The sequence below is a fragment of the Nanorana parkeri genome, unplaced genomic scaffold (genome assembly GCF_000935625.1).
Source record: "Nanorana parkeri isolate BGI_ZX_2015 unplaced genomic scaffold, ASM93562v1 scaffold1406, whole genome shotgun sequence".
NCBI classification, from domain to species: domain Eukaryota; kingdom Metazoa; phylum Chordata; class Amphibia; order Anura; family Dicroglossidae; genus Nanorana; species Nanorana parkeri.
The window spans coordinates 405,772-422,313 of record NW_017307674.1 but is presented as its reverse complement, the minus strand read 5'-3'; the positions used below and the strand labels follow the sequence as shown (position 1 = coordinate 422,313).

Sequence of the window (16,542 nt, the reverse complement as noted above, 5' to 3'; positions counted from 1 at the left end):
TAAAAAAATATTCACAAATAATAATTAAACAAAATAACACAAAAAATGTTTTAAAGTCCCCCGCCCCCCCCCCACATACACACGCAAACATGCGTCGGGTGCGCCTATGTACAAAAACGACGATTGCGTCCATTATGCAGCACATGTTACATATCGCCGCGAACGTCGCAGTGAGAGCAATAAGTCTAGGGCCATCAATCAATGATGACACTAAACTGATGAGCGGTAAATACGTTTAAAGCGTCGCCTATGGCCAATTTTGGTTGCGTGAAGTTTTCTGCGATTTCGCGGGCGCGCGCAATTTTAAAGGTTGACATGTTTAGTGTCTATTTACCCGACGTGACCCCGTCTTTTATATTATACCAAAAAATTGGGGTGAAAATAAAGGTTTCATAACATTTTATAGGGAAACATGGTTTTTTTCAAAATTTAGGGTACTTTTTTTGTTATATAGTAAAAAATAAAACCCCCAGTGGTGAATAAATACCACTAAAAGAAAGCTCTATCTGTCCCCAAAAAATGGTATGAAATTAATTTCAGTACAGCGTTGCATGACGGAATAAACATCAGTCAAAGTACCGCAGCGCTGAACACTGAAAAATGGCCTGGCAGGGAAGGGGGTGAAACACCATGGCATTTAAGTGGTTAATCAAAATTAATCGATTTTATTGATTAAAAAATATTTCGATAAATCGAACACGAAAATTTTAATAATTACCAGCCCTAGTAAATATGACTGTTATCATCCCATTCTTGTCATAAAAATATTGTTTTTTTGTGCTCTATCCTTTTATCTGGTAGGCTACTCAAGCTGACCGAGCTCACAGGCTGATTGATCTACTTCTCAGCAAAGACAGCCGAGCTTATGTTTCCTTTTACAATGCTCTGCTACATGAAGGGTACAAAGACCTGGCTGCTCTTCTGAAAGGAGCTACTTCAATTGATGTGGCTGGCAGTATCAAAGGTGCAGTAAGCGGTATTACATCATTTGGTGAGTGTTCATAGCAGAAACAAATGCTTCTTTTAGTGGTACACTATTAGGTCTTCTATGTGGCAGCCACATAGTGAGATACTAGTATGCGGTATTCAGAAGGATGTGTTTACAGGAAAAGCTAGGGCAATGTTTTTTTGAGTATGACTGTTCCTTTGAGTGGCAGTGTGCACATAAGAAGAACAAGATGCATATAACAAGCTCTTCTTCAAATTTTAAAGAATAAGTGCACTTAAGGTGCCCATACACCTTACGACCATCGCAAGACCTTTGTCTTGCGATGGTCGTATGCTTCTTGAAAGCCCGTACGATCTGCCCACCTTGGACGGGCAGATCGTACTTGCGATCATCGAAAGCCCGAGAATCGTCAAAAGCCCGAGAATCGAGCAGTGTATGGGCACCTTTATTCTTTTTGCCCTCCCAAGAGCTAATAAATCCCACCCTCCACCTTCACAGGTGCATACTAAGGCTCCATTCACACAGCAGTTGTTAATTCAGCTTGGTTTTCCCCATGCAAATTTTAACATACGCGCGGTTGCATCTACTACTATAGCCGGAACGCGAGGAATCCACCCAGAATATTACACTTGTACGTTTTTGCGCGATGCATGTTTTCGTACTGCGCGGACGTCGTACAGCTGTGAACAAGGTACAGTGTGCTGCATTCGTCTTTATGTTTATCGCGTTTTGCGCAGAAAAACTGCTAATGTGTGAACGGAGCCTTACTGAGGTCTGATGCCTGCGGCCTCTTGTGTTTGTTGACAATCCCTGGCCGCAAGCCCTCTCTCTCCTGGCCGCACCTGCGCAGTAGAGCCCCATAGAAGTCAAAGGCCTCATTCGCACAAGAAAATATTGGGCAGCTCCCGGGAAGGACAGGTGCTGTATGTGATTAATACGCAGCCCCCTTCCTTCTCTATGGGAGTACACGGCTGTACGCTCACCCCAAGTGCAAGTCCATACGGGTGCGGGTGTCCCGGCTCGGACGCAGACAGGATCCATCCTGTCAGCGTATGAGTACGGACATGCAGGGCGGGTGAGCGTAGGGCGGCATACGGCCGCGTACTCCCAAAGAGAAGGACATAGGCTGCGTACTAATCACACGCAGCACCTGTCCTTCCCGGGAGCTGCCCGATATGGCCTTTTCTCGTGTGAATGAGGCCTAAATAATCCCCGGAGGCCACAGACATTGGATCTTGGTAGGTATGCATCTGCAGAGCGGGAGGATGGGATCTGTTAGGTCAGTAAACGGGCAAAAAGGAAGAGAGCACTTTGTTTTGAAGTGCACTTATCCTTTCATTTTGTAGCAGCTGCAGCTTAGCTTGCATTATTATGCTTCTATCATGTTTCAACAGATCATTCTTTTTTACAGTTTTCCAACCATTGTCAGTTTTTATTATTGTCATTCATTTAGAACCTACATGCCCAGTAACACTGGCAGTGTTGAAATGTTTGTTGTGGTCACCCAAAATTAATTAGCATGCCTTTCATTAACTCATAATCACTAATCTAACTAACATCACCACAGTGGCTTGGCAGATGCAGGACACGTATGCAATCAAAATTGAGAGAACCCCCACAATATTTATTTATTACAGGTATTTATATAGCGCCAACAATTTCCGCTGCGCTTTGCGTGCTGTACATTCACATCAGATACGGCTTGTTTTTCTTTTATTTTCTCCTAGTGATCTAGTCAGTAACGCACTTCCTATGTTAGGGCGGCTCCATTCTATAGAGGCGCAATGGAGCCACCCTTGGACAGCAGCTTTGTCACCCTCTGGAAAGGGTAGTGTTCGATGCATTCGCAGATTTACTGTAGATGGACAAATGAATGCTGAACTCCAGATAACACTTTTTAAGCAGTTACTGGAACAGTAATTTTTTCCTTTTGGGATAAAGGTTTTACAAAAATGAATAAAAGCTGATCATTCTAAGCACCCATGTCAGTGTTAAATGGTTTGTCTCAATGCTCTTGCTGACACTTTTGCTGGACAGTTTGGTCTGTTAAAGGAAGTTGAAGCATTACAGACTTACTGACTGGATCATCAGGTGAAAAAAAAAAGAAAAAACAAACCCCTAAAAAAAAGAAAACTAATGCAGCCACCACATCTAAGGATTGGTGAGCTGTAATATATTATCTGTCTTTAGTTTTAGGCTTGAGTTATACATATCTTTGTTTTATGGATTGAGGTTGATAGCATTAAAAAAATAAAATAATTTGGCTTGAATTTCACTTTAATTATATTACTGATTGTTTAATTGTAAGTGTGTAAACTTTTATTTAAATTTATATTAAATATTTATAGATCCTGTTATTTTTGTTTGTTTCTAGTTAAAACAGCCTTATGTGAAGGTGGCGTGCCACAGAGACCTGTTGTGTTTGTCACTCGGAAGCATCTTGTACAGAATATCCAGGACAGCCTGTTCAAATTGAGCAATGATCCTGGCTGGGTTACAGTGTATGGGATGGCAGGCTGCGGCAAGTCAGTATTAGCAGCTGAAGCACTCCGGGACCACCAGATCCTGACAGGTAATACTGACAAATCGCTTTATCAGGTTTAATAATGTTGTTTAGTGTATCTCTAGGCAGAACTTAAGTATAATCAAACCCTCTGGGTTTTTTGCATATATCTACTGCTAGCAAACAGTAGATATATGCAAAAACATTGAAAAAAAAAGTCACCAAAAAAGGTTAAAACGTACCTGTGTCTCCGCCGCGTGCTCCGGCAACTCCACAGACACACAGCCACAGCAAGGCAAGCCACTTCCCTGCTCCCCCCTCTTTCCTTCTTTATCTAATAGATGCACAGCTGTTGGAGACTGCTCTGTCCCTTGTGATCGTGTAGTGGTCAGGAAGTTTAGGGAAACTTTGCTAAGAGAGTTGGAGTCAGCTGTTTGGAAACATGATGACTGTAAGAGCTTGGACAGAAATGTAAACAAATACTTTGCTGGGCAATGGATATTTGTTTGATCTGAATTCATTACTGAAAAGAAATTAGAGTTCAATTCTACTTTTAACAGTTTGGTGTTTTTTTTTCATATATGCCCCTTCCACTACATAGAGCTATTTATACATCGGATAATCCTACTTATTTATCAAAGAATGGAACCAAGCCCTCAAAACAGTTCTTTTATAGATGGTGCATACTATTTTGTGTAGGAGAGCCACACAAAGATTCTTCTCCCGTAAAATAATTCCTTTTACTGACATTACAGGTATTCCTCACTTAACGACCGAGTTCCGTTCCTACGACCAGGTCGTTAAACGGATTGGTCGTTAAGTGAGGAACACTATACAGTACTGTACTGCATTAGGACAGTACTGTATAGCGTTGCCGATGTACAGTACCGAACAGTGTACTGTACATCCGGCAATGGAAATACTTACCGAGACCTGCAGTGAAGATCGGGGGATGTCACTTCCGCCGGCGACCCGTCGCACTGACGCTGACGCGCGAGGTCGGAGGTCGATCGGCGGTCCGTCGTAAGTGCGAGTGGTCGCAAAACAGGTAAGTCGGTAAGTGAGGAACATCTGTACTAACTTTGTAACTTTTTAACTGACACACAGTTGGAATCATTTCAGGACAATCAATGATTTCAACTGATCTTCCCAGCTGAGGACACATTATACTTTGTTTTTGTCCTCCATCATACAGAAAGCGATTGGCTTTGCTTATAAGTAATTATTCCTAATTCTCTTGTTCAGACTGTTTCCCAGGAGGAGCACATTGGGTTTCTATTGGAAAACAGGACAAAGCAGGACTGCTGATGAAGCTGCAGAATCTCTGTACACGTCTGGATCAGGACTGCAAGTATTCACAGAGACCCCCTCTTAACGTCGAGGAGGCAAGAGACCGCCTGCGAATACTCGTGAATCGCCTTTATCCAAGGTAAATAGTGCTCTCAGAATGAACAGTACCTGTTATCAGATGTATGAGCTACATTGTTTCTGGTCTCTCCCAATATTAAAGCATATCTAAACCCAAGAACGTATAATGCTGTATGTTGCAGCTTACCGGTCCAGGTGGCTGCATTTATTTTCTATTTTCAGGCTTTTCTTTTCACCTGGTGATCCTGTCACTTGTCCTAAGGTGATAATGCTCTCTCACTATACTGTATCTGTAGAGCAGCAGTATTGTCACTTTAGGGCAGGACACCTCTCCTCTTCTCCATAATAGGAGGGGGTTGTTTTTTTTTTTTTTTTTTTTAAGTCCACAGAGATAGCTGGGAACAGTGTAACTGATAAAAGTGCAGAAAATCAGCTGGAAAAATGTGCAGCAGGATTAACAGATATTGTTCTGCACAGATAAAGAACTCTTAAAATTGTATATTTGACAGACCTAAAGGGCCACAAATAGGAGTCAGTCACTGTTAATGGTAACCAACATTAAGGGTCTACAAATGATTACTCTCAAAGAACAGGTTTCCTTATATGCAAATGACATAACTTATTTTGCAGATCCAGATCAGTCTCTTTACTGCTTCCTAAATCTTGTTAGGGCTAATTGTTGAGTATAAGGTAAAGTGTGAGAAATCCCATATCTTCCCCATAGGTAAAGAGGCCACATGGTTTATCCAGCTCTTAATTTAAGCTATAGATGGCTCCACAGTTTTTATTTTTTTACAGTAGCAATGTAACTCAACTTCACATTGCCATTTACACTGTAAATGATGTCACACAACATGTGCGTTAATTCCAGCAAAGATATACAAATAAGATAACTAAAAAGACATTTAAAAAGTGGTGCCTGTCATTGGTCCATAAAAGACAGTTAACATGTACGCAATATTATTTCATAGAAGCCTTTTAATCTTGGATGATGTTTGGGATCCCTGGGTGTTGAAGGCATTTGACATCCAGTGTCGTGTCCTCATCACAAGCAGAGACAAAAGTGTGACGGATGCTGTGTCTGGTGAGTACTACCTGGATTTTGTAAAATGTAATAAATTGAGGTAATCTTGACTTTTGGCAGTGATACCTATATGTATGATGACTTCCACTACCTCCCTTGCATCCATCCATCTTTGACTGACAGTTGTGGTCTACTTCTCCTCTTTATATGTTTTCATTTTTTTTTTAACTAGAAATTTTTGTTCATTTAAATAGCCATCTTGTTTGACTGATTAAAAATGTTCTTTACAAAGGAATGAAACACTTTGTTCATGTGGACAGTGAACTAGAGCACAAGAAAGGCCTAGAAATTCTGTCTCTTTATGTTGATACGGGTGTACAAGAACTGCCAGAAGAGGCACATCATATCATAAAGGAATCAAAAGGTAAAACATGCTGTGTATGTGTTTTATGTCTAGCTGTAGGGAAAGTCAGATCTCCAGTCAAGACATCTTTGCCGATGCACACAGCTGGAGACTGTCCTGAGCACTAACAGTAGGCAAAGCATTTGAATGATAGCCAAAAAGAACTTCCCTACTGATGCCTCCTTTCTGAGGACAGTGTGTTACTTTAAAAAACAAAAACAAATGTGTAATGTGTTTCACTAATGTTACCTACCCGAAAGACTTATTCAGCAAGCCAGTGCCAATAGCTGTGCTACTATGAGTATTAGGAGCTTGCCATGCTTAAAGTAGAATTAAAGTTTCATTTTTTTTCTGCATATATCTACTGCTAGCAAACAGTAGATATATGCCGCAACATAAAAACAAAAAAAAGTGGCCAAATAGGAAATACTTACCGGAGTCCGCGCTGCTCGCTCCTGGCTGAAGAAAACAGATCTGAACGGCCAGGTGCAGAGGATGATAGGGCCGGCGCATGCATAGTGGAGATCACCGGCGGGGAGAAGAGGAGAGATTCAGTGGAGTCAATGCACGCAGCCGGGAGCGTGCGCGTTGGACAGACACCGCGGGACAGGAAGAAACAGCAGTCTGCGATGCATCAGAGACCAGCACCAGCACTGGAGGAACTGCTGAAAATGAGTGGAAGAAAGAAGATGACCTGATTAAGAAGCATCACAGAAGGTAAGTATTAAACGCAGAAACAGAATGAGCAAACAAAAAAAATTGTGACTTTATTTGTGACTTTGAATTTTCAAGTCAGCTAGTGAAACTTCTAAATTGGTCACCATAGGTTACTAAACTTAGCACATCAATCTTTCCCTTATAAAATAAACCCATTACTGGGTAAGACAGTCAAATAATTTCCCAATTTTATTTCTATTATTTTATCAGATACAAATTAACTAGACCACATTTTAGAGAAATGCTTATCTTTTATCATCTGGAGGCTTCTACGCATATATGCATGTCCTGAGAACTTTGTAGGATAAATTGATGCAGTGTAGCTGGAGGCAACCTACGTCAAAACAGGTATGCTAAAAAGTATAGCTACTCCTAGGAATCTCTAACCCCACTAGTGAAAGAGGGATGTACAGTATGTATACATGTATAGGGGTTCAGTATGTATTTCCTTTCTTTACTATGGTCAGGACTAAAAAAATTATAATATATATTTGTCTTTTTTCAGATGGGTGATTTCACATCTATCTTTTTTTATAGTCCTGACCATAGTAATGAAAGGAAATATATACTGAACCCCTATACATGTGACTAGTTTTATAGTCTTCTATTCAGCCAGCAGATGGTGCTTTAGACTTCTGTTACAGAGTTCAGTAGCTAAAGCTGAAATTTACATACTCAAATGAAGTTTAATCAGACAAAAGAGAGCATCAAGAACCGGAGCTACTGCTACAGTTTCTCTTTAGAAAACCCAATAGTGATCCAGGGCTCAAAATTTCCACTCGCCTGCTCGCATTTGGCGAGTGGAAATTTGGGTCTCCAAGTACCGGTCCGGAGGCCAACTCCGGCCCGTGAACTGGTACTATGTGTCCCACAGCCAGCTGACGCAAACCGCGTACCTGACTTGCGGGAGCAGCTCCACGGTCTGCATCTGTGCCGGATGCAGACCGCAGAGCAGGGAGCTCTGACAGTTCTGAGCTCCGGCCAAAAGAAAGAATGTATGTGAGCAGGATTGATGCCTGGTTATCTGGGGTTGATAGTGAGGACTGCTGCAGACCTCACTAATCACTCACAGATAAACCAGGGATCGATCCTGCTCACAGCCTCCTCCCTGCAAAGACGTGACCAGGTTAGGTGGCTGGGAGGGGGGTTGAGTGTATTATTTTATGTGTGGGAGGTTAATAAGGGGGAGTGTAATATTTTATGTGGGGGAGGGGGGTTAAAGGAGGGGGGAGTGTATTATTTTATGTGTGTGGGGGTTAATAAGAGGGGAGTATATTCTTTTATGTGTGGGGGGTTACTAAGGGGGAGCGTATTATTTTATGGTGGGGGGGTTCCGACCACACCACCAGCCCGCCAAAAATCCTACAATTTTCGGCAGGTTATCCAGCGTGCTTGGAAGACGAAAGTCGTACTTATCGTACGACTGCGGGATCACCCACAACTATCGTTCGATTATCGGCAGGTGTATGGTCACCTTTAGTGTATGTGTATATTAGGCCCCATTCACACCTACAGTATATTTCAGGTGTGATTTAGAGATTCCTGTGTCAGGAACTTGTGTTAATGGGGGGGACCACATATTATTTTATGTGTGGGGGACTTGCGTTGTGCGATGGTTGTAAGGTCATTAAAAGCTCGTACAATCTGCCCATCTTCGCCGCTGAGGGGAGGGCTTCCGATGATTGCAGTGCTGAGCGGGGAGTGTGCGCTTGCGGGCATTTGTCTTCCAACCCGCCAAAAATCGTACGATTTTCGGCAGGTTTTCCAGTGTGCTCGGAAGATGAAAGTCGTGCGACCTTACAGTAGAATCGGTCACGCGCTGCCCATACACCTGCAGATTATTGTACGATTGCGGGATCACCCGCGATTATCATACGATAATCGCCAGGTGTATGGACACCTTTTAGTGTATGTGTATATTAGGCCCCATTCACACCTACAGTATATTTCAGGTGTGATTAGAGATTCCTGTGTCAGGAACTTGCGTTTTCCTGCAGATTATTTAATAGGGTGTGTTTAGGGGCGGAGTTAAGGCGGGGTAAGGGTTAGGTGGGGCAACTGGTGGCTAGCAATTCCTAAGGCCTGCCTAGTAGCTCAAGACTTGACATTTTGAGCCCTGCCTTAGAGTATGCTCATATATGTTAGAACGGCAGATTACAGAAAGTAGTCTAATTTTCTTTGTCATTTTGTCTTTCGACAGGCTCCCCTCTAGTTGTGTCTTTAATTGGTTCTCTGTTGCAAGAGTTTCCCACTCGCTGGGCCTTCTACCTCAAACAGCTTCAAAGTAAACAGTTTACAAGAATTAGGAAATCCTCCTCATATGATTATGAAGCACTTGATGAAGCTATGTCTATGAGTGTGGATAGGCTGAAAGATCATCTCAGGGAGTTCTACAATGATTTATCTATTCTGGAGAAGGATGTGAAGGTGCCAACTCAGGTAAATCTAATAACCAGAAACATCTCAAGTTTTGGCTGTTCAGGTAAGTCGCCAGAATCGCTTCTGTTGTAAAGCCGACAGTCGACTTTACAGGTTTAAACAGAGTTTAAAAAGAGAGGCTATTGCCGCCGGGAGTCTGTTTAAACAGCCCCGATGCTGGCGACGTACACTGTACGTCGTCAGTCACAAAGGGGTTAACAACTGCATGTTGTGTTTACTTGTGTTATCTTTGACTAATATTTACATTTGTTTGATCTGAAACATTAAAATGTGACAAACCTGCACAACAATGAAAAATCAGGAAGGGGGCCAACACTTTTTCACACAACTGTAAATAACTTTAGAGATACAAAGTGTCCCAATGAAGCATTCTTAAGACAGTCGTTGTTGCCTTCTAACAGCAAGATTCCAACCTGCACTGGACAGTACAATTTGGGTATCAGATGTTTAAGTCTAATTAGTTGCCATGTGGTAGTAAAGTGTGTTTCAGCTATTATGGCTGTCCTGGAAGATTCCTGGAAACAGAGTTATCAGGTAATCAACTCATGTTTTTGGGCACTTTGTTTAATAAGGAACAGAGTTTCATATCTTCCATGCTACATAGCCAGAATGGTGACTCTCCAATACAGTGTTATACTTGTTCAGTGTTCTGTATTACCTGTCTGCTCACTGAGTTATGAATGCATATCATCACAGTCATCTCTTGTAATTTGTAGGGTTTTAACCTTTCAATGCCAGGGCCTGCTTCCCATTTTGCACCTAGGGTAGCCAGGCTTTTATGCAATGTCTGCAGTATTTTCTTTTTAATTATGTAGTACAAAAAAATAAGTACAACATATCATCAAAATAAGACATACCATCAGGACTGCAGCCATTAAATATCCATTACATAAGACAGATGCAAACAAAACATGAAGCTCTACACTGGCCCAGAGCTAGCAATACATAGCCGACTCTATCCACAAGTGTGCTTTTCGTTTTCACTGGCTTTATGGTAGAGGTGCACCGAAATGGAAATGTTAAAACCGAAATAAAAAAAAATGTCGGCCGAAACCGATACCGAAAATGTTTTTTATTTGTTACATTTTTTTAAATATTTTATTTTTTATACACTTTTTACATTTTTTTTTATATTTATTTATTAATTCATTTTTTATTAAATATTTTTATTTTTTACTTTACTTTTAGGGGCTTCGGGGGAAATATTAGGGGACTAAACAGACCCCTATATTTCCCTTTTAAAATAGAAAAAGATTGAGAACACAAAGTCCTCAATCTCTTTTTCTGTGTCCCCTGTTATGAATGAACAGGAATCCTCTGAGTGTTCCTGTTCATTGATAACATGAGAACATTGTTTGTTTACTATAACTACAATTATGAATGAATGGGGGTGATGTAGATGTGATGTAGATCACTCCCATTCATTCATAATTGAGGATGTAGTTAACATACCATATCCTCAATTATGTACACACACTCAGCGATCACTGATCCCTGAGTGTGTGTACCTTGCTTTTCTCTCTGACACGCTGTCACAGGAGGCTGATCGAGCGGTGTAGAGAGGAAAGCCCAGCCTCCTGTGACAGCACTGTCTCCGCCCCCACACCGCTCTGCCGGACTGTGATAGGCGGCTGAGCGGTGTGGGAGGAGAGACGCTGGCCACTCACAGCACTCTCGTCCTGCAGCGCTCGGCCGCCTATCACTTTCTTTTCTCCCCGCTGGAATAGCGCCCAGCGGGGAGAAAAGAAACCAGAGATGCACCGATGTATCGGCCGAAACATGGCTCTTTCGGCATTATGCCAAAAGTGCCATTTTCGGCCGATATATCGGTGCATCCCTACTTTATGGTCTATATACCATACACTGAAAAAATATATCGTTATAATTTCAGCAGTGGTCTGCACTTGTAATGTCCGGCTGCTTTTATATTTTAAGTGGGTCAAATGTGTACTCAAAAAGAGAGAGCAGGAAGGGGATCAGGGGTACCATGTGTGTCCTAAATTTTTCTCCCTATTTAAAGGGAGGCTGCTAGGTCTTCATTTTCACTAGCACACCACTAAGAAAGAGGGGGAGCATTTGGTTGTTTCCACAGTGTCGGAAACCAGATCCTGGTCGCATTCAGCAGGTGGACAGTCAGTGACAACCTGTATTGTTTTAGGGGGATCCGGCTCACATGTAACAGATAACATATTGGGATTCTTGCAATATTTTACTTGCACACTACAGCCTTAAAAGTTTTTCCCCTTTAAACCATATATTTTGTGTAGGGATGTATAGAATTAAAAGATGGTGCTGTTGCTTTTGTACATTCCATGATATCTGCACAAATGTTTACTAGAGCAATATTTTAAACTGAAAATCATTATTGGCGGACGTAAAAAAAAATCTCCCACATTCCTACTAAACATAAAAGATAAAGCTATATTGAGTTAGTAAATTACCAATATTTGTACATTTAAAATTTTCATTACAAAAAAGAGCGGGCCTGCTACGAGCTACAATTTTTAAAGCTAGACTGCAGGCAGATATAAATGGTGCAAATAAATGCAGCTTTGTTCTCATCATTAATACAGCATTAAACTTATTTATTTTTTCTTGGCAATCAGTAGGAAGTTGAATTTGACCTTGTATCTGTCTCTTGCAATCTCCTGTACAATAGAACTCAGGCTGGGAGATGGATGATGCAGCACAAGGGATCAAGTAAATTGTGCTGCAGTGCTCATGTGCTTAACAAGAAATATATTTATAGGAGGAGAGAGAGTAGAGTGACAGAGAGAGGAGTTTATCGGTCTGCTGCCTTGCCCCCAGTTAGACTGTAATTGTTACTTATCTGCAGCAAAGAAAAACCAGGTCTACTACCCTGTCAGACAGTGCCGAAGAACTGTGTAAATCTCAGGATTGGATGGACGGGAATGTAAATTATTTTGCTGCTAAAATGGCTCTCTTATATTTATTTTATCGGTGGAATGCTGCTATCTATTTGATAATTAAATAATCGGTTTTTATTCATAAAATTCAAATAAAGACTATTTGCTAAAAAAAAAAAATAATCGGTTCCAAAAATCCAGAGCAGAATTGAAATGTTAGTTTATACCTCGGCAGACTGGATAAGAGAGAGACAAATGCTAAGGCAACTATATTACTTTAAGATGAGTAGAAGTATGTAATATATTTCTTACAACTGTGCAAACAATTTCTTTGTGTGCTATCATCTGTCTGGGGTCAGGGAGGATCTGACACATATACAGGAGACAGATGTGTCATAAACACAGATGACCCAGATAAACACTCTTTACTGACGTTACCGTAATTATGTAAGGTGGTGGGAATAGCAGGCTTCTCACCGACAGACACCATGTTCAAATTACTTGTTCTGGAACAGATGTAAACCGTTTACTGATTCTTCTCCTCCCCTTGCTCTTTAAAAGGGAAGCTATAAAATGTTTAATGATTTTAGTATATTATAAATGAATGTGGTGTTGCTCTAAGAAGCTTGTATCCATGTATAGTTTATAGTTATATACATGGGCACAACCATATTTGCTATTTCATTGTGCAAGGTTTACTGCATGGTTTGCTGTGCTGATGCTGTCTCTGCAAATCTACCACACTTCCAAAAGCTTCTAGTATCCAGAAATCATGTGATCTTTGCCTAGGCATTAGGTCACATCAGGGAATTCAGAAACAACAGTCGTGTGTATCGATATGAATAATAATGTGACTTTTGCACTACGACCTTATTTGTATATTGTATATACAAATATTGTATATTTATATAGCTAAACGTTAGTAGAAAAGCTTTGTTCATGTATCTGTGTGGCTGTATAGCTCCATTGGACAGGGTGCTGGAAGTATTGGATTTCCTCCAGAAGGCAGCAGACAAAGAGCTGGCTATCCACACTCTCAAAGTGCAAGTGGCTGCACTATCGGTCCTTCTGAACAATAACGTCTCTAACAAATTGGTAGCCATACACTTTTCAGAGCCTGAGATGTGGAGCTTTCCAACTGCCTTTTGAAGGGCTTATAAAGGCACCCTTTGAACTTATAGCAGAGTCATCTATAAAACATCTGAATTGAATGCTAATCTTGTTAACCACTTGCTGACCGGGGTGGTAAACCCCCTTCCTGACCAGGCCATTTTTCAGTATTCAGAGCTGTGGTACTTTGACTGACATTTATTGTGTCATGCAACTCTGTACTGAAATTCATTTTATACCATTTTTTTTTTTTAGGGACAGATAGAGCTTTCTTTTGGTGGTATTTAATCACCACTGCGGTTTTAATTTGTTACTATATAATAAAAAAAGTACTGATAACGTTTGACAAAAAAAACCTGTTTTCCCTACGTCATGGTATAAAATATTTATCAGCACCCAATTTTTTGGTAAAATATAAAATACAGGCTCACGTCGGATAAATAGACACCAAACATGTCGAGTTGCGTACGCCTGCAAAATCGCAAAAAACTACCATACGTAAAATTGGCCATAGGCGACGCTTTAAAAGCTTTTACCACTCATCAGTTTAGTGTTATCAGTGAGTAATGGCCCTAAAATTATTGCTTTCATTGAGACGTTTGCAGTGATATGTAACGTGTGGTGTAATCGTTGTTTTTGCACGCTGGAACACCCAACGCGTGTTTACGTTTATACGTGCGTGCATGTGGGGGGTCTTAAAACTTTTTTTGGGTGTCTTTTTTTTGTATTTTTTACTTAACTTGATTGCTATCACATAGGGGTATTAAAAGCCCCCTATGTGATAGCCAATATACAATAATGGGTCCTCTTTATGGAGACATCAGGCTGTAAGACCCCTAATGTCACCTTGGGCTCCCCAAAGAAACTGATGAAGCAGAGATCTGCTTCACCAGCTTCTTTTCTGGCTATGGCAGCCATAGAAATGACAGCTAAAGGCGGAAGCGATGTAATACACATCGCTTCCGCCTTTTTAGAGAGAGAGCGGTGGAGAGATCAGCGGTGGGGGAATGCTGATCTCTCCTTCTCCAGTACAGAGAGCCGCTGTGCTCAGTCCCGGGCCTGCAGGGGGTTCTCGGTCCCAGACCCGCGGGGGATAACCGGCAGCGTGGTCATACAAGCGATCGGCCGAATGCTTGTATGTAACGGCTGTTCACATTCCCGGCGGGATTCTGCTCACATGCGCCCGCGAGCAGAAATAAAATCACGTACATGTACGTCCACCCGCATCCACTGTCTGCCCGTTTTTTGAAACTGGGCGGACGGCAAGGGTCTTAATTGCCATTACCTTGGCACGTAGGGGTGAATTTAATAAGCTCTGAGTAAAAGAACCATTCCTTACTTGTCACAAGATAGGGTGGTACTTAGAAAAGGCTGTGCTTTCCTTCCTAAAGTAGTAATACATTTCCACAGTGATCAAGAACTGATACCACTTTTCTGTTGCTAGCACACCTTCAAAAGAGATCACGTTCGCTTCATTTGATGTACATAAATGCATACATACAGACCACTCTGGAATTTAGAAAAGCCCATGCCCTATTTCCTTTTCAGTGGACCTGACAAAGGAGGAAAAGCTTCAAAATTCAGCCTAGCTCAGTGGATTTATACAGCTATTAGTGTAACCTACACACCCTTAAGAAAGGAAAAAAAAGCCTAGTCCTTTAAGCATCACCATTCACTCCACAAGAACACTGGCAATATCTTGGCCTGAAAAATCAATGTTTCAGTAGAGCACATATGCAAGGCAGCCATATTGTCTGATCTGAACTCTTTTGTTAAAACACCGTCATACTGAGCTCCTCTCCAGTCAAGATCAGGCTTTAGAGAGGAAAGTGCTTCAAGCCATTGTACCACCCTAGGTAATATTGCTTGATCTCTCTAGTGAACTGTCCTGGAAAATGAAAAGAAGTTTATCAGGTAATAACCCAAATGTTTCTGTAATCAAAGAATCCTCCAGGACGGTGATCTCCCTCCAAAAGGTATTATGTATTTTACTTTAGAGGGTTTTTTTTGTGTTCTATTGTAAATTACTGAGCCTGCTGGCTCCTAGGCGCCCATTGAACCTGAAGTGTTTCCTGCAGATGGGTAGAGCTTCTCTCCAGTGCACCGTCCGAGGAAAAGGTGTATTGGGTAATAAGTTGGATTATCTCCAAGAGTGTAGGAGTTACACATTTTTAGTGACTTCTTTTCTATCCTCTCATTATACATTTGCCTGCCTATCATGGTTGTAAAAATGGAGGAATATGGATGGATTGTGATTATTCTAATGGTATAGTGACTTTTGGCACTGTGTAGCTAACCAGCTGTCTGTCTTTTGCTTACAGGTTCTGTGCATCCTGTGGGACATGGAAAGTGAGGATGTGGAGGACATGCTACAGGATTTTGTCAACAAATCATTATTATATTGTGACCGCAATGGAAAATCATTTCTGTATTACTTGCATGACCTTCAACTGGATTTTCTCACAGAAAGGAATCGGGATCAGCTCCCTGTATGAGTATATTGGCTGCATTAATTCCACTGTCAATATTGTATAGCTATGCTAACAAAAATACAATACTTACTGTCTTTGTGAAATAATGCCTATCATTGAAAGCTGGCCTCTAGATGTACAGTAGACACTATATGGGCAAAAGTTTGTGGACACCTGAAAATTACGCCTATATGAGCTTGCTGGGCCTCCTGTTGTAAAATCTTTCTTATGAGAATACTTTCCACAACATTTTGTAGTATGTGGCAATGTGTGCCTATTTAACCAAAAAAGAATTTGTATGGTCAGGTATTGGTTAGTAATCGGCATTTTAAAGCATCTCATAGGTGTTCAATAGGGTTGAGATCATAAGGTGTGTTACTCAAATTCCTCCACACAGAATTGCTCAAACTATGTATTTCTGGACTTGGCTATGTGCATATGGACACAGTCATGCTGCAAAAAGAAAAGGGCCTTCCATAAACTGTTCATACAAGTTTGCTAGCTCACAATAGTCTGAAATGTCTTTTTGTATGCTGTAGCAATAACAGTTCCCTTTACTGGAGACACCTGAACTCAATCATGTGTAGGTTTATCCACATACCTTTGGCTATATAATGTATAAAGGGAAAAAGCCCAAATGACACTATTGAGGAATATTAAATCATTTTTTGTAAATATATATATATATATA

The 16,542-nt window shown here is 41.1% G+C and overlaps 1 protein-coding gene across 4 annotated transcripts in view; it reads left to right on the top strand.

Moving 5' to 3' along the window:
• APAF1 (apoptotic peptidase activating factor 1) overlaps positions 1 to 16,542 on the top strand; it is a 73,394-nt gene that overhangs the window by 3,753 nt on the left and 53,099 nt on the right. For 2 of the 4 annotated variants that reach the window (XM_018569829.1, XM_018569827.1), the window contains exons 2-8: positions 802 to 964; positions 3,324 to 3,521; positions 4,698 to 4,881; positions 5,792 to 5,904; positions 6,137 to 6,268; positions 9,165 to 9,403; positions 15,702 to 15,869. In XM_018569829.1, the coding sequence (XP_018425331.1) occupies positions 802 to 964; positions 3,324 to 3,521; positions 4,698 to 4,881; positions 5,792 to 5,904; positions 6,137 to 6,268; positions 9,165 to 9,403; positions 15,702 to 15,869 (1,197 nt within the window). Of the gene's footprint in view, positions 1 to 801; positions 992 to 3,323; positions 3,522 to 4,697; positions 4,882 to 5,791; positions 5,905 to 6,136; positions 6,269 to 9,164; positions 9,404 to 15,701; positions 15,870 to 16,542 lie in introns of all 4 variants that reach the window. The other 2 variants (XM_018569828.1, XM_018569826.1) reach the window with 1 other exon arrangement.